General features: G+C 36.7%; 1 protein-coding gene across 1 annotated transcript in view; it reads right to left on the bottom strand.

The window, feature by feature from the left end:
• Positions 1-733: 733 nt before the first annotated feature.
• The window catches only part of LOC130419655 (collagen alpha-1(XXV) chain), a 147,267-nt gene continuing 125,112 nt past the window's right edge, over positions 734-22,888 (bottom strand). Inside the window, exons 19-38 of the mRNA XM_056746543.1 lie at positions 22,008-22,076; positions 20,879-20,923; positions 20,705-20,749; positions 19,912-19,989; positions 17,979-18,002; positions 17,099-17,143; positions 16,871-16,915; positions 16,673-16,753; positions 16,340-16,402; positions 15,140-15,190; positions 13,692-13,718; positions 13,090-13,170; positions 12,269-12,304; positions 11,659-11,712; positions 11,187-11,240; positions 10,204-10,230; positions 9,978-10,031; positions 7,176-7,253; positions 4,339-4,377; positions 734-4,173 (exon numbers count right to left, since the gene is read on the bottom strand). Coding sequence (XP_056602521.1) covers positions 4,171-4,173; positions 4,339-4,377; positions 7,176-7,253; positions 9,978-10,031; positions 10,204-10,230; positions 11,187-11,240; positions 11,659-11,712; positions 12,269-12,304; positions 13,090-13,170; positions 13,692-13,718; positions 15,140-15,190; positions 16,340-16,402; positions 16,673-16,753; positions 16,871-16,915; positions 17,099-17,143; positions 17,979-18,002; positions 19,912-19,989; positions 20,705-20,749; positions 20,879-20,923; positions 22,008-22,076 — 999 coding nt within the window. The 3' untranslated portion in view covers positions 734-4,170. The remainder of the gene's footprint in view (positions 4,174-4,338; positions 4,378-7,175; positions 7,254-9,977; positions 10,032-10,203; positions 10,231-11,186; positions 11,241-11,658; positions 11,713-12,268; positions 12,305-13,089; positions 13,171-13,691; positions 13,719-15,139; positions 15,191-16,339; positions 16,403-16,672; positions 16,754-16,870; positions 16,916-17,098; positions 17,144-17,978; positions 18,003-19,911; positions 19,990-20,704; positions 20,750-20,878; positions 20,924-22,007; positions 22,077-22,888) is intronic.

Below are 22,888 nucleotides of genomic sequence, written 5' to 3' on the forward strand. Positions count from 1 at the left end.
TTTCACTCACCACATGTGGTGTTGTGACAAACAAAGTGAGTTGAGTTGACAGTGTAATTACTTGCAATCATGCCAATTAACCTTGAATTTGAAAGAGAGAGAGTCCGTGAAATGTGTCCACAATGCACACAAAACTGCACTTTTGTACAAAATGGCCCAATTATACAAAATAGGGAAACAAACCACCATAAAGGCTTCTACCAGATTCAACAAAATGACAAACGACCATACTCTATAAAGTCATATGATGAAATGCAAAAAAACAGTCTTCTTGATTTTGGATGGTATGATCAATAGACATGTCTGCATAAATAGGTAGATACATTTAAAAAAGCTCAAACCTGGTTGTGAAGTACATCACGTCCTGCCATGACGAAGGGGAAACAGGAAAATGAAACCGAAAACATTACATAACATTGCACAAAATGATAGGATTCTGTATTCAAGTGTGGTTAAACTAAAACTACAGTATTTGAGATACTAGCACCTTATTGTTATACAACTTTATTTTTTTTCTTACTGTGCTATTGTATATTTTTAGTCATTGTTCTATGTAAAATGCTTTGGGATTACTGGCAATGTAAGCATGCCCTTAAAGTAAATAGGTGAGTGAGTGACAGACTGCGGTGAATGGGACGGAGAAGATCACATCAGTATTGATTCAATCACTTTTTCAATGACATGACCCTTCACTAAACTCAATCAATCAGATAAAATAAAAAGACACCAGTAATGCAATTAACTGGAGAAAACAGCATTTATTTGGCTCTAGTACTGTCATGTAACATGTATTTAAAGTGAAATATCTAGAGCCATTTATAAACACATAACAATGAACAATCTTGTTGCAAATCCCCAACAATACTTAACAAAAAGGCAAAACAATTACAACAAATACATTTTAAAACATACTTGAATTGAGAGCAAATGAAGAAAACAGATTGATGAAAAGTACATTTTTGATGATTTGATCACTGCGTGATTAATGTTCAACTCACCGTCTGTTTAAAGTGATAGTTCACCCATAAATGTAAAGTTCTGTCATCATTTACTCACCTTCGAGTTGTTCCAAATCTGTATACAATTATTTGTTCTGTTGAACACAGAGAAAGATATTTGGAAGAATCCTTATAACCAAACAGATTTTGCTCCCTATTGACTCCATAGTAGGAAAAATTACCTGATCATTTTTTTTCTGTTGAACACAAAATAAGACATTTTGAAGAATGTTGGACAGTTCTGGGGAACTGTAGACTTGTATTTTTTCTTACGGTGGGAGTCAATGGGTGCAAAATCTGTCTAGTTATGAGCATTCTTCCAAATATCTTTCTCTGTGTTTATCAGAACAAAGAACAAAAATGTATACAGGTTTGAAACAACTAGATGGTGAGTAAATGATGTCAGAATTCTCATCTTTGGGTGAACTATCCCTTTAAATAGTTATGATGTTCAAATTCTAGAAACCTTTGTCTCTAGCGATTAAATCAGACAAAACACATTAGTGATCTTATTGTTCTTTTGTACGTGTTTGTTCAGACACGGGGAAGAGTTATTCTGTAAATTTTGTAAAAAAATGTTTTTAATTATAATTATAATATTATAATAACTCTTCCAAAAAGTGGTTGAAAATAATTTTACACATTAAAACAAAATAATAGGTAATACACTGTACAAACATACACATAAGAAAATCATAGATTGTCATAACTTACAACGCTTAAGAAAACAAATCAATGGAATTTTCTGTAATAAACTTTTGGCAAAAAAAACAGGAAAAACAAGGAAATGTTTCATTCAGCACCAACACTTTATATAGCAAACCTTCAAAAGACAAAATGAGTTTGAAAGACACATTTGGCTCCCATGCCTTTTATATACAAAACCTAAGACAACTCCCTTAAAGAACTCCAGACATTACAATAATACCAATAATAAATGGACACAAACGTTAATGAAATATTTGTGAAAATGGCTACAAATGGCTTGTAAAAATAATGATGTGTCTGGTACGCATGCAGTTTCACACTTATCAGTTTGCAAACAAACATTTGCGAAAAACCCAGCCCTGACATTACTGTTTTCAGTTGCATTTGTAACCATGTTAAACTAAAACAAAAAGATCAACAGTTCCAACATGAAAGTGATTCAAATATTTTCTCATATATCACAATACTGCTGTGTAATGACATTGAGTTTTTGTATGGTGCACATCATTACATATGAGAAATTGCACTTTTCAAATCGAAAGAACAAATATTTAAATGCACACTCATAGTCCACTATACATATATTAATTTACATTCAATGAAGAAAGAAAGAAAGAAAGAAAGAAATGTGACACGTATCTTACATTTGTTTCAGAACACTGTCAATAAGACTTGTGACTGGTTCCTTCAACTATATCCAGAAAATAACTTCACCAAATCTCACTTATGTTTAGTGACATCATAAGCTAATGAATTGTTTGCAAAAAAGAAAAAAAATACGAACAATAATGAATTTGTGTTGATCACCAATGATATTGCTTCACACAACACTGTATGAAAAAGGTCTTTCAACTTAAGGAATGACTGTTTATAAACCAATCTGCCATCTTAAGAATAAACCAAAACACTGCGCTATGTAAAACAGCAGATGATAATAAAAATAAAATGTGAAGAAAGAAAACAACGTTCTTCAGCAATATGCCTTAAATCCAGTACAAACAAAACAAAGCAACCAACCTTTTCTTCCTTTTTATAAACATAAACTAAAAGGCCAAAAATATCATAATCTCCTTACAGATAAACACATTTAAACATCTGTGGTCATGCATGTTTGTTTAATATACTGTAGCTTGTGTTTAAAAGTTTAAAAGTAATGGTCAAATGGTTGAGAAGCTGTCCTGTAGAAAAATGAACATACTGACAGATTTTTTTTTTTAAATAGACACCGGAATGTAGTACAGCGGATGAAATATGTGATACGTTACCATGCTGTGTGTTTTGTGAATATGGCTTGTGATTTTCTTTAAGCTCAGCTGAACTGACACCATCACATACCTGTCATGGTTACTTTTACACACATGTTCAAGGTTAAACAAGCACAGTATGTACAGTATATACTGAGACTCAAAACACTCCCTCTGACATTAAAGACCTTCAGACGCCATGAAGAATGTAACGCATTGAACTCTGACCATGAACTTCACTCTCTGTCGGTGTCATGTCTACAGCACAAAGCATAGATATAGCCGTTCCCAATAAAGGAAAGAATAACAAATGAGTTCAGGCACCGAAGGCTATAATACACACAAATGCAAATTTTACCGACAAGTCAAAAATCCATCCTGCTGTTCTCAGTAGATCAAGCTGAGCACAAACCCGTGTGAAGAGTTAACCAAGATGGCGTCATACTGTACCGTCCAACTTCAGTTCAAGAAAAAACGTCCATGAGTGGCCGCGGAAAGACCGGCGGATGTCTCCTCTCTCTATCTCTTTGCTAAAAGGTTACGCAAGTGGCCAGATCCCACACCGACCTCCGTACAAATAAAGCAAACCACACTTTTCCATCACTTTCTCAAGCCACCAGCCAAGGCGTGACACCCTTCATGAAAGACAAAAAATGACATCTTTTGATTGAAATCGGACAGATTTCACAGGCAGTTAGTGACCGACAGACACTTTGAGCACAAGTGATATGTGTACACGGGACTTCAGATCGGCACCATGCTTGTTTCGGGGGTTGCGTATGAGGTCTTTAGTCTTTTGAGCTGGTAGTATGGTGTGGTGATGGGTTTATAGATGAACACAGTACATCAAGCACACCAAAGTTGATCCTTCAGACGCTTTTGCTCCTCATCCGCCAGAGTCTGAAAACTCCTCCATTTTACCCTGTTAGTCTGCTTTGGTATCCAATCCAAGGGCCATGCAAAGCCGAGCAATGGCGAGTCTCTTGCTGGTCAAGTGTTTAAAAAAATCCACAGTGCTGATGTGAATGTAACGCACGTTGCCATGACCACACGGGATAAGAAGCAGCAGCTACGTGTGAGCGCCATGAGCGTGTTTTTTAACATCTACATCCACTTTTATATATAGACTCGGTACTTTTCTGAATTAAAAAAAACAATATACGTACATACGAAAAACTGAAGCCTTATTTACAAACTCCATGCGGTTTGAGTTAGAGTTATCACTGCAAAGGAAACACAAAGACGAATATGTTGGGTGATACAGAGACAACAGATGTGAGTCATCTCTCATTGCTTTACGTAAACCTCATGCTGTTCATTTCGTTACTTATTAAATGTACATCTCATAGACAATTTGGGGATATTTTAGCCACTGTGTTTAAACTTACCTTCTGCCAGCAGCCTGGCATTGGAAGTCCATCTGGACCCTGTTGTGGAGGTAAAACGAAAAGTTGGCAAAATCAGTAACTTTCTCATGTTTCTCAAAATCAGTAACATGGGTTTTTTGAAGTGTCTTGACCTCTGAATCATTTTCTCAATAAATCAATATAATAACGTTCAATAAGAACATTTCATTAATGTCCCCATACTGAATGAATTAGCAAGAATATTGACTTGACTATTGGGCCCTATTTTAACGATCGAAACGTATGGTCTAAAGCGCACGGCGCAGGTGCACTCAGGGCTTGCCCGAATCCACTTCAGCTAGTTCAACGACGGGAAAACAGTCGTCTTAGTTCCGACCATAAATGATGCCGACCTGCAATCCGGCGGCGTTAATCCCATGACCCGCTGGGCAGTTTAGGGGAAACCTTGAGTCTTTGGGTTCCGGGGGGAGTATAGTTGCAAAGCTGAAACTGAACACGGGGAACCTCACCCGGCCGCGGGTCACGAGCCCACATCGATTAAGTTCATGCCCTTTGTACACACTAGCCCGTCGCCACTACCGATTAGATGGTTTTGCGAGGTCCTCAAATCGGCCTCCTTGCGGGCCCTGGCTGAGTGCCCAGAAGACAATCGAACTTGACTATTGGGAGGAAGTAAAAGTCGTAACAAGGTGGTTGCGTAGTCTGAACGGGTTGTCCCGATTCTCTTAAAGAGTAATGGGTGTTTTTTGGGCCAAACATGCAGTAAACCAATCACAGTCTCATATCTCATTCACTTTAAGACCCAGTTGCATTCGCGCCAAGGAGGATTAGCTATTTCTACGGCGGAATTCGGAAGAGCAGACACTTCTCCAGAATGGAAACGGTTCTGCTTGTGCGAGTGGTTAAAGGTCGCAAGCAGACCATCTGCAGGACAAGCCGGATTTCTATTGTTATGTCCACAATAAGAATACTTTACATTGTAATCCATTTATTTGTAATATTTGGCATTATTGTGTGCTGCTGCGCGTTCCTCTGTGTGTAATAAGCAGAATATACGAGCGCTGTGCATCCGCCTATATATTCCTAGCGCACTCTTTAAATAACTAAAAAAATATTAGTCAATTTTCAGTTCCTCAAAATTGCAACGCGCCAACAATGCGCCTGAACACACCTCTTTTTTTAGACCAGCACGCCCATGGGCGCAAAAATGCATTTGCTATTTAAACAACGCGCTGCGCTGAATTGTGCGGGGGGGGGGGGGGGGTTAAGATAGGGCCCTTAGTGTTTTATGTATATACAGCCATAGGAAAAAATAAGAAACCAATTTCTGCAATTTTGACCTGTTTCTCAAGTTTTCCTTTTCATGCAAATAAATGCAAATAGATAACAAAGATACAAATATAGCTAAATAATATTATATTTAAAATTTGGAAGAGATATTGTCATTAGTTCACAGTTTTATTTAATTTTAACTGTTTTGGAATATTTAAATTATTTCTTTATTTTTTCCGCAGCTGCATGTGGCGCACACAATTTTGTCAATAAAGTCCTTTTAAATTGAAATTATGATTTATTGTGATAATGTGATAGTCAGTGGTGCATGCAAAGACAATATAATACAATAAATAAAATAATTTAAAGCAATCCACACTTTCATTGAATGATGTATGGCAAAGCAAACCAGGAATTGTAATGAGGATGATGCTCACTAATTCATAATAAAAAAATGGTTTGCATAATGACCATTGGCCAACTCATAAATAACAATGAAAGTCAAACTGAACCAGAACCAGACATGCAAATTATTACAATTATTAAAATGATGTGCATATAATACATCTCTTATATAATAAAGAGTTTACCAAGTGAAGTCCACATCAAATTAAATCTGAAACCACAGCAAAAATGCTTATGTAATATTATATATAACAGTAATAGTTAGAATCCAAAATGTACAATATTAATATTTACATAATCAATTAAAATACTGTAATAAATTGTTTACATTTGATCATTTGCACATTTAGTTTATATCTCTGCTTAAATAACAATATGAGTTTCAGTTATTCAATGTGGACTCCACTGCATATAAATAATTCACACATGCCCCAATACTCTACTTTTAATAATGCATCTATTTTTAATCACATGTTATCAACTCTATGAAATCAAAACTATGAATCTAGTTATTTTCACTTGGAGACTCAGGATATGACCGGTGATTTTCCTCATCCTTCAGTTGGATCAAGTGCTCAATTGGAACAGATTTAAAGTATGAGAAGTAACAGGAAAGGGTTAAAGACTTGAGGAGAGAGACCCATGCTTCAGCTGTATCCACTGTACTAGATCACTGTACCACTTAACCGGTACAACACAGCATAGAGTATTATGGGGATCATGGGATGTTAGTGCTAGTTATTTCATTTGGGAAAAACAAGTTGAATTTCACAGTTAGAAAGTAAAATCAAATGTTACGTGTAACTGAAAACAAGAATATTTAAGGTTGTTCTAACAGGGGAGAAAAGCACTTGTGATGCTAGGAGATACTGCGAGCTAACAAATCATTCAGAGCCCCAGGCCACATTACAGAATGAGTAGTAAATATGACAGTAGCATCTATGTATATATATTCTATGATTCAAACTAATACAAACTAAAAAAGCAGGTGGAAATGTGAGTTTACCTGTGTCGAGCAGGTCATGCAATATGTGTTAAATGTGAAATGAAATAAGCTCAGCTCGGTCGTTCATAAGCCATGCATGGAGAAAGAAGCACTCTGAGCCATGAACATTTATGACGACTGCTCAGGACGCAGGTGGTGACATGCACAGGAGAGGTAGGAAAAGAAGATACTGTACCAATTGGCACGGGGCATCCAGCCCATCCAAACCAGGTTGACCTGGGTCTCCCTTTTCACCCTTTAAGCCCCGGAAACCCTGCATCATAGAAAGGGAACTGGGAGTGTTATTGGGATAGAGGCTGCAGGCGCCCTTCCGGCCTCTCGCTTAGAGGACACGGCACAGGGCAGGGAGGAGCGGCCCAGTGGTTTCCTAGCAACCGCGTTGAACCATCAATCCTTGATGTTTAAATTTACTGGACCAATTTGTCCTGGCATCCCATAATGCATCTTGCTTTAATTAATGGATAAACTATGTCAAGGATGAGGCAGGTCGCCATTCTGACCACGGGACGGCTCTTCCCTTGAGGTTCCGCCGTCAGTAGCGGTTTTCCAGCTCTCAGCTGGGACATACCAATGGGCAGGGTGCATCTAATCCTGGGGCACCCTGTTCTCCTTTTTCCCCCTTAGGCCCTTTTTTGCCTTTCTTTCCCTTCTCCCCCTGTGGACACAACAGTTTGATCAGCCGAAGTTCTACAGAGTTTCTTCAGACCAGCATCTGTGTATTTTAGGCTTAAGTGCAACATACTTCACCATGAACTTACAAGTGCAAAATATTAAGCAAAAGTCCTAAATCTGACAGGCAAACAAATGTATTGCACTTGGTTAACGAAGGCATATAGGTAAAGGTTTTCTTGCATTGTCAAAAAAAGTCAAAGGTCACTGAAAAGTGTTACTAGGGAAATGGACGATTACGTCGGTGACAGGAAAGGACGGGAAGAGTTAGGTGGGAATGGCAGATACGTGAGATGTGAGCAGGTCCATAAAGGGAACAGGATCAACAGCAGTCTTACAAGGGCACAAGGGAAGGGAAAGAAAAGCAGGAAAACTCCCCACAGCAGCCCAACCCAAAAAGCCCCCCCGACCCGACCCATCCGCAGCAAACCACACAGACAGAAACAAAACTGTATCCCCTCCACACAGCAACAGAGAATAAACAGTTTTCTCAATATCATCTGCTTGATCAAGCTGAATTACACTTATACATTATAAACAAAGTTTGAAATAACACATGTTGGTGAAAAAAAAGGAATGTACAGACTGTGTTAAAGGGACATTTCAGCCAAAAACTCAAATTTTCTGTTTATTTACTCACCCTCAGGCCATCCGAGATATAGGTGACTTTTTTTCTTGAAGAAGAAAATTGTTTGGTAAATCTTCAGCCCTCTCTGCATCATATAATGGGAGTCTATGGGGTCCACCTGTCTTAGAGTTCCTAAAGCACATAATTCCAAAATGCGACTCCTGGCGACATGTTGACGTCTCGTGAAGTGACTCGCTCGACATTTTCATAAATTTAAATGTCATGTTTAATAATATTAGCCATACTGTACAGCCTCAACACTGCCTTTCTGCAGGTGCCGTTAGATGTGGTATGCCATCCGCCACCAAATACTACAAGAAGATTGCGATTGTGTGCAGAGGCTGCACATTATGGCTAATATTATTAAAAGCGACGTTCAGTTTTATGAAAATATCAAACGATTCACTTCACGAAACGTCAACATGTCGCCAGGAGCCGCTATTTGAAATGATGTGCTTTAGGAACTCTTAGACAGGTGAACCCCATAGACTCCCATTATATGAAGCAGAGAGGATTTACCAAACAATCTTCTTTAGGTTCTACTCAAGAAAAAATGTCACATACATCTCTGATGGCCTCAGGGTGAGTCAATAAATGGCAAATTGGAGTTTTTTGGATGCACTATCCCTTTAAAATAAATGTATGACGTATATGAGTGATTGTTACACATGCGATGCACACAAAAAAAGGGAAGGCATACAGTTATCAGAAGATATGAAGAACCATGAGCAAAGCTTTTTATACATTCGAAGTCATGACATAATCAACCAAATCATAATCTATAAAATCATAAATAAATGTTGCATTTAGCTTGTGTTAATTGCACAACATCGCATAGAAAAATGTATACGAGTAACACACTCTTGAAAATAAAGGTGCTTTACGATGCCATTTTTGTCTAAACGGTTTCATGAAGAACCTTTAACATCTGAAAAAAGGTTCCTCGGATTATAAAAAGGTAAGAAAGAGATGGTTCCTTGACAGAATGGTTCTCTGTGGAACCAAAATTGGTTCTTCTGCCCTCTTAAAAATAAAGGCGCTTAAAAGGTTGTTTACAGCGATGCCATAGAAGAACCATTTTTGGTTTCAAAAAGAAGCATTCAGTCAAAGAACCATCTCTTTCTTACCGGTTTATATTCTCAAGAACCTTGAGATTATTGGAAAGGTGATTCGGATGTTAAAGGTTGTTTATGGAACATTTAGACATACTCAGGTTCTCCTATGGCATCGTGAAGCCAGAATTTATAAGTATAAAACTAAATGTAATTCTACGATGGAAACGAAGTGTTCTTTAAATGAACTCCTCCATATGTTAATGAAAGAAAACATGCAAGAGAAGAGGTCAATACAGAGCCATTAGAAAACCAACTGCCTGTTGTCAATGGACTGTATTTCTCATTGGAGTAAAAACAAATATTTTCATCTGACAATAAACTATGAATGATTTTTACAGACTTTTATGATTATGGGATGGTCAAAAAGGTTGTTTGAAATTAAAACTGATCGATGAAATACAAATACCAAACTTTATGATTGAGCAATATAAAATAAGTTTGTAAAATGTATGAAAAGATATTCGCACCGATCTCCCAATCCGCTCTCTGTTTCCTGATCTACTCTGTAAATGTCCATTGACATCAGATCTAATCATTCCCTATTTCACAACATCTCTACAATCACCTTTTCTCCTCTTTCCCCCTCGACGCCCTTGTCTCCCTTTAAGCCTGGCAACCCCTGTAAAAATACAACTACAGGTAATTACACAAGCCTGGAGTCAGATCGGTTCAGGACTAAAGAACTTCACTCGGGTTGTGAGAAGCTACGGCTGGAAGAACAGCAGCATAAAGTGACCCGGAAACAATACAAGACATGCCAACACAAGCAAATATTTAGAAGGACAACTTACATCCAGTCCTGGTGTTCCAGCAGCTCCCTTGAAGAAAAAAGACAGAAAGAGAGAGAGCATTTGTGATATTGGGATTTGAAATGGGCAGATGTGAACCAGTCATGAAAAAACATTGTTTGGGTCAAAATGATGCCAAAAATCATTAGGAGAATTAAGTAAAGATCTTTAAGAAGGATTTTCAAATAGTTATATCTCCGCCAAATGTCGTCCTTTCCTACAAACCATATATCAATGGACATCTGATTTTTTCAGCTGAATTATTCAGATGATATATAAATCTCAATAAAAAATAGAGACCCTTCTATCGCCAGGGACACAAATGATTATTTAGGACTGTGTCTAACTGCTCATGTTATGAAACCTTACTGTAATTTTTTTTTTATGGAAGCTATAATGGTGTTTACTGGCACAGTATGTGATGGATTATATTGGATCTTATCTGGCTGATGGGAACCAATAGAACACCATTAAATCCTTTTGAAATAATGCCCAAACACACTGCAAAATTTAATTTTGTTATGCTCTTAATCCCTGTTGCAAAAAACAAAAGAAACCATTAAGGAAGTTATAAAGGGTTTAAAGGATTTGTATGGATTTTAATGGAAACATTCATGGTGTCTACTGGTATGTGATGGATTCTATTGGTGGGATGTTAAATCCAACAGGAATAATGCCTAAAACATACCATTATGAACCATTAGCTTTTTCCATTAAAACAATTACAATACTCATTTTTCTAGTGTGTTTTGGGCATCATTCCAGAAGAATTAAACATCCCACCAATAGATTCCATCACATACCAGTACAACCATTATAGTTTCCATTAAAACCAATACAAACGCTTTTAAAACCCTTGAAACAATTATGACATCTTTATGGTTTCTATTGTTTTTTCAGCCGGCTAACGGTTCATAATGGTATTGTGATGTAAAATCTGTTATTTAGCAGGGAATATAGTAAAATAATTGTTTAGGAGTACTCACAGGTAACCCATACGGCCCCCTGGGTCCAGGATCGCCAACATCACCCTTCTCACCCTGTGACAGATACATTGAACAGCATCTTTCATGTAAACACATTTAATGTATAATATTGACTTAAAATTCCAAACATGTCGAAATCATCCTGGGAAGGTCGCTTCTGAACTTGATACTTCAATCAAACATCAACATTTTGTCATCATTATTTCACCCGCATGTCATTCAAAACTCTTTTTTTTGGTAAAACACCAAAGAAGATATTTTGTGAAATGTCGCGGTGGATTTGTGCTCATACAATGGAAGTAATGGGGGTCAGTGCTGTTTGGTTACCGATGTTCTTTAAGATATTTTCATAAAACACAAATCAGCCGTTTTCAAGTTTCAATTGAATAATTTCAGTTTTACCCTCATCTGACCTATGTAAAATAACAAAAAAACAATAAGAAAAGATATGAAACCCATAATAAACACTTACTCTATCTCCCTTTGGACCCGCTGGACCAGATGCACCGACTGGTCCATCCACACCCTATAAATAAGGGAGGGTTATAAATAAGACATTTGCTTTTATAAAGACTCATGCAAACACAGTTGCCATAAATATATTCAATCTTTTTAATGAGCGACACAATCATTTCACTAAACACATATTCCTCTTATCATATTCGCATGCACACAAACATCATATAAACACACAGAGGAGCATGAAGAAACAACCACTGGTGTGTTAATGGATGAGTGAATGTTAAATTTGTGTTAATGTCACACAGAGTATGTTTGGTTGTCTAATATAATTTTTTTTCGGATGATCAAAAGCCATTAAAGACACATGTAAAAAAGACTAAAAAAACAAGAACGTTTTGAGACTTAATGCTTTTTATACTAAACAAACCTTGTGTAGTCTCGGGTGACTTGAGATTAAACTAGCAGGTGTAAAAGTTGAACATTGATAAAACCTGAACAATACTGAGTCTAACCACTCTCCCCCATTCACCATAAATGTGTCTCTTGACTCATTTTGGTATTTGTTTTTTTTAAGATCTATGATGGTTGTGGGGGATGAATGGTGGTTGCTTGAGACTCACCCTGGGTCCCGGCTTGCCGTCTGAGCCAGACGCTCCCTGTGCATTTATGGAGGTATGAGTGGAGGTATGAAAAGTGGGATTAGTACATGATGAACACAGTGAACCAGACAAAAAAAACTTGTCAACTCAGCTGTTAACCAACATAACAACAAATGGACGTTTAACCAACAGGTTTAAGGGGTGACATAGCAGGTGAAATTAACTCAATTAAAAGGTCAGTTCACCCCAAAAAAGCGGAAAATAACACAGACTTGGACTTGGATGAGAAGTCATAGATCTCTTTAATATTTATTTTAGAAACCAATGGGTTTAAATGTAGAGAAAATGGAAACTTCAGTCTCATCCGTCTCTCTTGAGAACAATACTAAGAAAGGTCTCCATTAGAGTTTCAGAAGAGATATCAACTGAGCCCAGATTTGTCAAGTCTGCGATCAAAAGTCAATATTATAGATCTCAGTACGAACCCTTAACATTTCTCATCAAATTTACTCTAATCCACATTGTGTTACCTCTACGATCTACCTTCATTTTACACCTTCACGCTCTTTTTCAACAATTGTCTCGTGTGTTTCTGTTTTCATTTCTCTCCAAGCATCACTGAGAACTCCATCAAATCTCCTGATCTATAAAAACAGTAACCCCAGAGCAATACAGCTTTCTGGGGAACTACATTTTTGGGTGAACTGTCCCTTTAAGAAACGTGAAACATTCTCAACAGCATACAAATGAACAGCCGGGGGAATGAGGGGAAAGGTTAGAGGATGTTGAGTCAAAGAAGCACTGAGATCCCAGGATGCACGGCTGTCGTGTACAGTACTTACGGGGAGACCCAGGGGTCCTCTGTCGCCCTTATGCCCGGGCTCCCCACGCAATCCTTTGAGACCATGCACCCCTGGTTCCCCCTAAATAGAGAGGAGGTTGGGTTAGGGAACGATGGGTAAAATTCACTCAGGAGCACCTGGCCGTGTTTTCCATTGGCTGGATGAACCAAATAATTTAAGATCCTCCCGAGTGAATTTAACGTGATGTTCTATAATGACTGGGATGACTAGAAACTTTTACTTTGGGAGAGAGTCCCAAGTGTTGATTAAGGCCTGCTGCAGGTTTCAACTGTCTGCCCGCCAATTTTGGATCGTTGCAAAGCAGGTAGAGATAACACATTTTGGAATAAACAGTGGAGATAGGAGACATAATAATAATTTAGAAACAAGGACTAATGAAATCATAAAAACTCAACCAGTTGCTTTAATCTTCAGAAGAAGTTTGCTTTCTGAAAGATTGATGCTAAATTTGCAGCATGCCTTAAACACCAAATATCAGTATTTTATCATGAAGGGTTGGACTCATTTTTGTAATTCAGGAAAGGATAACATTGAAGTTAAGTAACTATATCAAAGACATTCTCCATCCCATAATGTCTTACCTTTGGCCCAGGGTATCCATGAGGACCCTGCAACACATGCATATCAAACAACACATCACTTTTTGTAATACATAGTGCTTTTGAAAGCTTTCCGACATGTTAAAGGCCGTATATAAATGTTCTGTTATTCATCTAAATGTTTATGTTAAAAGTGAGAGAGGAAAATATCAAAGGCATCATGCCTGTCTTTCTAAAATAGCCAATGGGGTTTAGTCAGGTCATAGTTAAGAACTTTGATTTGCTATTTGATAGTGAAAGGAATGAGTCCATCTGATTGGCCCAAAATATGTGTAGTGCAAGATGAGTCATACATCATTGTTCTACATTTTTCCTAAAAGAGACAGAGTGCACAATACTGCGCAATGATCTGAAAGACATTGACAAAAAACAACAACAACATAAGGCCGTGTTCACACATGACTTCTTTTCTGACAAGAAAAAGTTGACTATGGCACTTTTTCAGTAGAAAAAAACTAAACGTTTGCAGCGTTTAGCAGCCGGCAATGTTCAAAGATAACATTTGTGCACGAATGCTTAGCGAGACAGGCTTCATAGCCAGCGTAACGCAAGACTATTTGAATTATAAACAGAGAGCGTCTTTGCACATCTTTAAAAACTACAATACTAATATCTCACTAGAGGTGCAATCAAAAGTTATTGAAAGTGAAAATTAAACTTACTATTATATAAAACTATGCTCCAGAGGGCGTTTTGGCCGCCATTTTACTTTTTCGAGCTTGAGCCTTCTCGACCAATCACGTTCCTCGGATGTTGTTATAGAAACGACAGGTCTCTGTCATTGGTTAGCTGTGAAAAAGGTGCTTGATGTGGCCGAAATTTTTTCAACCTCTGAGCTGCAGAAAAAGACGCTAGCGCTGGCGTTTAAAAAAATGCTCAAGACCTATCAGCTTCAAAAATGAAGTCAAGTGTAAACAAGTCAAATGTTGATTTCAGTGGGCAAAACCTGAGGTGCAGACATTTACAGAATGTCTCATGTTGGCCAAAAATACATGGATCTAAAATACATGTCCATCACAAAGTCTCCTTAGATATGATGTCTATATAAGTTTATAAAGAACTGAAGTAAAAGCAATAAAACAGACGCTTGCATAACTATAAATCTACAAAGAACAGGTGTATGTGTTTGTAGACAGTTTCAGCGGTAAACAAACGTTATGTGACCCAAACTTAACTTCCGGTAGACCGCTACAACGAAACGATAACTAATAATTCATAAAAAATAAATGTTATGAATATTCAATAAAATATTCATACAAATGAATATTCATATACATTAAATATAAAATAAATTGTGATATCATAACAATACACAGACCAGAGGTTTCCTTCGGGCCAGGTATGTGAGTCCAATTAAACCGTCTATAGGCTGCTGTATACATGTACACAGATGTTTTGTGTATGGATGTTTTCTGAGTGTTTTAACTCACCATGGGTCCAGGGGGTCCATGAGGCCCCAGTGCTCCGGGGGGCCCAATGATCTGTTTATGTGAGACAAACAAATAAAATTGTATGACCGAAATAAACAGCTGCGGAAAACATTTAGAGATTTCAAAATTACTTTAAGTTTTTCTGAATTTACGTTTTATATGTATGTATTAAGGTTAAATGATCATTTTGTTTTTTTGATTCTGTGAATTACTAACAATATATCTCCCAAATTTAAAAAATAAAACTATTTTTCTATTTGCATTCATTTGCAGAAAATGAAAACCGGAGAACATAAATAACAGAAAAGACGCTCTGTATTTTTTCATACCTTAAACACTGCAAAGAAAACAAGTTCAGATCCACTTATAAGCAGTGTTAGGTGTAACTAGTTAAAGGTCATTAGTTACTGTAATTAAATTACGTTTCCCTTGAAAAATTACATGTGATGTAATTAAACTAAATACTGTGTCTAATATACGTGTCTGCAATAGTGGAATTTACATCAAAATTCAAAGTCTAACTTTAAAACGTGTGCTGTAATGTTTTATTCTCAGATTTGTAATTAATAATATTACTTTCTGTAGTTTATATCATTTATTTGAATGAATAAAAAGAGCCATTTCATGTTTATCCTTGAATCACTTAACTAATCAAGGTGGATATAGGACATAGAAAGTAAATAGTAATGAGTAATTAAATACTTTTTGGAGAGAGTCATTTGTACAGTAATCTAATTACAATATTGAAAAGATGTCATTAGTAACTAGTAATTCATTACTTTTTCAGAGTAATTTGGCTTATAAGCAACATAACAGTCATATTTTTACATTTAGGTTAAAAAAACATCTTTTGTAAGATAAACTTGATTTTTATCACAGTTTTCACGTGTCTTGTCATGCGGTCAGTCTTTCACAGTTCTGAAGTTTGATTTTATTGAAATGGTCTCTTAATTTGTTCAGCATCTGTTTATATACAGCGCTCAAGAAAAACAGCAGGTAACAATAACTCTTGATATAAGACTGCAATTTAAATGGCACTCAATCATCGCACAGTCTGTCAAATATAACTCAATGTCAAATAAATTTGGCATTAAATATTCAAAACTATAAAACCCATCCAAACATTTACTGATGTTGTCATTGTTATGCATGTACTCTTAGATCAGGTTTTGTTTGTACACTGTTGTTGGCTGTACTTACTGAAGGTCCCTGAGGACCAGACAGACCGCCATCTCCTTTGTCTCCTTTCAGACCACTCAAACCCTGCAGAGAAAATGACCAACAAAAATCACTTCACTTGACCGAATAATGCCACATAATGGGACTTTATTTATAATTACCCTTACAAATTGTTTTTATTATGATACAAGGTTGTTATTGATGCTAACACCAGATTATACTACTTTACATTTTTGTACCATGGTATTTACATGGATCTTTAAGGTACCTTATGGAATACAATGTACATCTCTAGAAAGAAAAAGAAAAAAGCGCAACACTTAATTTCAACAAATGACACACAAAACATTTTACCTGTAACCCCGGAAGTCCCATTGCTCCCTTTTCTCCTGATATTCCAGGAATTCCCATGTCACCTTTTGAGCCTTTGTGACCCTGTGGACATGTGTGGATGATATTATTTTTGACATACCATTATGTTATAAGTGATAGGGTGAGATATTTGAGACACACAATAGTAGCTAGACTATAAGAATATTCCCGTCCCCTTACCCGTTCTCCATCCAGGCCCGGAAGTCCAGGAACACCCTGATCTCCCTGTGAAAAGCAGTGATAATTCACTTAAGACTCAATGAAAACACTTTGTGATCTCAAAGACTTCAGGTTGTTTATATCATCTTTATATTGTTCCAAGCACATAAAATATCTGACTCTCACCCTCAATTACCCCAAAAGCCCTGAATGTTAGTGGATAATCAAGCAATGCATGAATGCGCTCACCTTTACCCCCTTTGGTCCAACTGGCCCGGGTGGTCCCGGAGGACCCTAAATCACAAAAGGAATTGAAAGGAGATCGTAGTATATCAATGTGAAGTTAAAAGCCCCCAAATGTTTAACACAGATTTAAAAAAGTGCAAAATGAGGTACGCTTAAAATACATGCAACACATCCTTGTATCTCCCAAACAGCAGCTTTTCAGGAAACTGTAAAAAGCATTGTATTTTTTTAATAATTGAACACTGACATGTTAGTCGACAAGCTCTTTTCGATACTTTTCAGTTGTTAAGTATTTGCAAAACCCACAATCAAACACGAAGGGTGACCGATATTCATAAATAATGAAAATGTAAAAAATTATGAAATATGGAGATACGAGGTTACATATGACAGATTTTTTGTTATACAAAGCATTACAAACAACACAGGTGAGAACATGAGCGACAAGGGCCATTTCTCATTTCTCACAAAAATTTCCGCAAAACGATTTAAAACTCTTATGAAGTCCTTATGTAATAAGGGAGAGTTCACCGAAAACAACAATTCTGTCATCATTTATTCACCCAGATGTTGCTCAAAACCTTTTGTGTTCCACAGAAGAATGAGTCATATAAAGGTTTTGACATGTGGGTGAGTAAATAATGACAGAATTTTCAAAAGATGTCTCTATTGAAAGCTCTTCTTCAGGCATTTGACCTTTGTTAAAACAGAAATGACAGATAAGATAAGACAAGCTTTAATAAACTTTGTCAAAGCGACACACAATGTTTTCTTGAGATTATTGGGGCATTAACAGAATTAGCTGAGAGAAACAGGTTTATGGAAGTTCATGCTGAGCAAAGATACATCACTCCTGTAACACACAGAAAAGACGGTGAATTACCGTAACTGTAATAGTGGTTATCTTCTGCAGGCGGTCAGGAAGAAAAGGCAAGAGATAATAGATTATAGTTCTGCACCAGACGTTGTGTCGGCATGCTTTTTGTACGTGCCCATTGCTTTAGGAGCACAACTTAAAAGACTACATTGAAAAAACTTCTGGGTAACTTCAGCACAACATATAATGGGGTCATTGTAGTGTTCTAATGAGAACTGATCACATGATCAAACACTGTGAACTTTATCTTGGTGAGCCTCCATTATCAGATACTTCTGATTGTTGAATGAATATGAGCATAAATGAGTATGTCTACAATGTAATCGGTGTTGTCATATCGACCAGTGACAACAAACATTTTCTGGCTGCACATTTAAGGCCCATTCACACCAAAATGAAAAACAACATCAAACTAAATTCTAGAACACTAAATGAGCGCACACACTTACAGATAGGGTTTTAAATGATTAATCGCATCCAGAATAAACTCTTAATCATTTTGTATTTATAAACACATGTATACATAGGAAACATTAACATGTATTTATTTATCCAATAATTAATATCCAATATTTCCAATCCAATAAAAGAGATATATACATATTTATACATATTTTTTTAATATATGCATGCGTTTGTGTGTTTATAAATACAGAATGAATATGCACAGTACGGAGACATAAATTATGCAAAAACACTGTTATTCTGGATGCGATTAATCGCGATTAATCGTTTGACAGCCCTACTAACTGCGCTGCAGTTTCACATTTTAAACATGCGGGCCCTTTAAATTTCAGTGGATTTTAATTGGTTGTCAATCAATGATTTGTATGTTTTATTATTCGTTGTTGTCTGGAAGAAAATCGCACTGCTACACTGTATAGAACATTGTGCTTCTTCCCAAGTACAAGTCAGTTCAACTTCTATTTTAAATCTCGACTACTGGTTGATTGTTGTTACTAATAAATAATAGCTGAAAATTCACAGCATATTGATAAATATATAATTTAGTGGTGTCCATCGATAAAAAAATATCCTATTTAACCACACATCTTTTATGTGATTAATCGCGATTAATCGCACATAACATCATTTGTTTTAATAAAGGGCCCTATTTTAACGATCTAAGCGCATGGTCTAAAGCGCACAGCGCAGGTGCACTCAGGGTGTGTCCGAATCCACTTTTGCTAGTTTGACCACGGGGAAATTGTCGGCCAGCCCGGGCGCATGATCTAAACGGGTTGTCCCGATTTTCTGAACGAGTATTGGTTGTTTTTTGGGCGTGACGTGCAATAAACCAATCAGAGTCTCATCTCTCATTCCCTTTAAGATTCGCTATTTTGCGAGAGCAAAGACTGGACGCTTCTCCAGAGAGGAAAGGCATCTACAGGACAAGACGGATTTTTATCTCTATGTCCACAATAATCATCTTTTACATCGTACTCCATTTATTTTCATATTTGGCATGTTTGTGTGCTGCTGCGCTTCCCTCTGTGTAATAAATAAAGTGAAATCGCGTTGTGGACACAAACAGTTTCTAATAACAAGCTCTTTAAATAACCCAAAAATATTGCTTTTAGACTTTAGACCAGGTTTGAGGTGGTATGGCGCAGTTTATTTTCAGTTCCTCAAAATAGTAACGGCTAACAATGTGCCTGAAAACACCTCTTTTTTAGAACAACACGCCCATGGGCGCACAAATGAGCATTTGCTATTTAATTTCAACGTGTTAATCTGAAAATTTTATTCGCAGGCGTTAAGGCTGTTGTGTTATTAGTCCTAATGTAAATTTGTACAGATTTTTTAAATATCATTGAAGTATTCAGTATTTTTATCATTCTTGGTGTGAACGGCCCTTTAAACTACACCAGTGAAACCTCTGCTGAATTTATCGCAGCTCAGAGATATGATTATAAATGAAAGGTTAAAGGTCGCTTACCTGAAGAGCCTCTTGGATGTTTCCATTGTAGTCAATGATTTCAGTTGTACCCTGGTCACCTTTATCTCCGGGTGGACCCTGAGTGACAATCATAGTTGGATAGACTGGTTAAAAATAAATTTAACTGATAAAAAGAAGAAAACATTTATTTTGATCTGAGAGAAGCTTGGACCAGGGGGTATGTTTCATTTAATCTGCACTTAAATCTTACACTTAAATCTATCATTCACTTATTGCTTTGAGTTTTGAAATCTATATGGCTTTTGTTCTTTCACACAACACAAAACGCAAACCTTGTGATGGACAGCCTCAGTCACCCTTCACTTTCAATGCGTCCTTTTCATACGGTAAGTAAATAGTGACTCAGTCAAGTCAATTTACGACAAGGACTTTGCTCCAGGATGCACAGTCCTACAAACCCAAAACTACTTTTCACTGCACAGACACGCATTTATTGCAGGTCACTTATTTACCCACCCATTTCTTTGTATTATGCCCCGGATCTGTGAATAATCAATAAATCTGGTTCTCTCTGGTTTATTCGGTCAAATGTAACCTTAACCCGGTTGCGTCAACATTACAGAGTACTTTTGGGAAGAAAAATCAAGGTTTGCACACTCACACATTCATTTCTCTTCTATCCAACTCTCTAATGATGGAAAAGTTTATATCGCACGAATGTCCGTTTACATATTCTGAACTACCCCACAGCCACCAGTGGACATGATGCCAATTATATAAGAATGATTTCAGAATAAAGCTCATTTACACACCAATGGCACATGTTACTTACTTGTGGACCTTCTTGGCCGAAATCTCCTTTGTCTCCTGTGTCCCCCTGTTAGTAAAATACACAGAGATTACATTTAAACTGTAAAAAAACAGACTTTTCTAATCATAAGACTTAAGTTTAATGTCTTTCACATTTTATTTTGATTGCACGTTTTATTAAATAACATTAACTGACCTTGTAACCTTTAGGGCCTAGAGTACCTGGTTCCCCCGGCTCTCCCTAACAAATTATAGATGTATTATTAATACATTGAATCACATACCGACATGAAAAAGTTGAAAATACTAAAGTACTTATTATAGTAAACTGTGTAAAGATGTGAAAGATATATTGTTGTACACACCAAAGTGATTTTAATATCTACTACGGTGAGGTTAAAAACACTACCGTACCTAGGAATTTTCCAAGGATTTACCATAGTAAATACTGAAGTTTACTATAGTATTATTTTCATGTGGGATACAGAAGCAGATTTGCAGATAATTTGATTCAATTCAACAAAGACCCGTCTGTTCACTCCTCAAGCCCCACATGAGGATTACACAGGTTTACACTCGTATAACATTTCATGACGTAGCTCTAATAACACATTTGTTTATTTGAACTCTGGAAAGACATGCTGTCCATCAATAAACTGAGTTTCCTTCGGGAGCTCTGATAAGAAGAGAGATTACATCTCATGTGTCCTTGTTTAGACTAAAGTGACAGAAAGCCACAACACAAACAGAGCTTATTCCAGTGCTGCTGTTGGTGAAAAGATCACAGGTAGAGGAAATTAACCCTGTGTCTAAATCTCATTTTAAGCAAATAGTTCCCTGAAGTAGTTTGGCAGGATCATTATTTCATATCCCAAAGGTAATGCTGGGGTTTTAATATTTATACCAAAGTCAACACGCAATTAAACTCTGGCGCTCATGTTTGACAATGGGCCACACAAAACAGAATTATGCCAAGTTCTGAATATCACCACTAGGGGGAGGCAACTATACATCATTTTTACATGTAAGTGCATCACAGTAAGATTGCATGTAGACTGCCAGGTCTCCAAAGTTAAATACAGACATTGCTTATAGAGGGTTTCCAAGGAGCCAATTCCCCCAAAATTTGCAGAATTATTTTCTTTTATCCACTCGAATATCCTCCGAATTCTATGTTAACTTTGGATAGAAATATGGTGGGATTTTCTGCATCTATGGTTTAAAAATATAAATCTTTGAATCTCTGCCATTTCCACCACTGCTTATATCCGTACAACAGACAAAATCTACTGCATAGTTAACAACTCAAATGCTTATTTGCTCACCTTGTGTCCTGCTGGGCCAGTCTCGCCCCGTTCACCCTTACCAGGTGGTCCTGGTTCTCCTCTCTCTCCCTGCAAAATGAAAATTTGCTTTAGAGGAATTTTCTGGAATTTTTTATTTGCCAAATTTCTCTCTTTATAAAACAGAGTATAAATATAGTTAAGTGAATACACTTTAATAGTATCAGAACAAATCAAAATGGTTTCATGTGTTTTAAGTTACATGCACGCATTTAGGAGATGCGTTCATCTAAAGCAATTTATAGCGTATACAAAATATATTATATTTATTTGATCAATATGTCTGTTATCTGGGAATTGAAATGTATTAAGTTAATGCGCCACCAGTTGAATTCACTTTTAATAGGACCTGTAAAGGGCAGTATAGCAACACAAGCTTCAATGTATCTATCACATCTATTACTATTGTCTCTCTTTGCTTTTTACATATTATTTTCTTTACATGTTTATTTACAGACAGTACAAATTTGCCTCAAAGAAAAAAAAGCGCACTAACAGGACATACAATTTCCTTATAATCCAAACATTCTTTAAAAGTTTGAAAGGGACAAAAGGAATAGTAGTATTTTGGTATTAAGCTTTGATACATCTTGCATCTCAAAATGGCAAACATGTAACTTAAAGGCATACTGCTAAACTCTGTATCCAAAGGAAAATCCCACACTCTTTTAGAATGAGTCAAAATGACTTTATTTTGTGGTTTGCTGTAATAGTCTTTGCTGTAGACACTACAGGTACGCTCTATATAAATTGGAGTTTTGTCAAATGTGATGTTTTGGTGGTTTCTATATTGTCATTTCTCAGAAGAAACGTCCGTCCTCACAATAATTCGGTTCAATCCTCTCGATCTCCACCGGAGGAAA

The sequence above is a fragment of the Triplophysa dalaica genome, chromosome 1 (assembly GCF_015846415.1).
Source record: "Triplophysa dalaica isolate WHDGS20190420 chromosome 1, ASM1584641v1, whole genome shotgun sequence".
NCBI classification, from domain to species: Eukaryota; Metazoa; Chordata; class Actinopteri; order Cypriniformes; family Nemacheilidae; genus Triplophysa; species Triplophysa dalaica.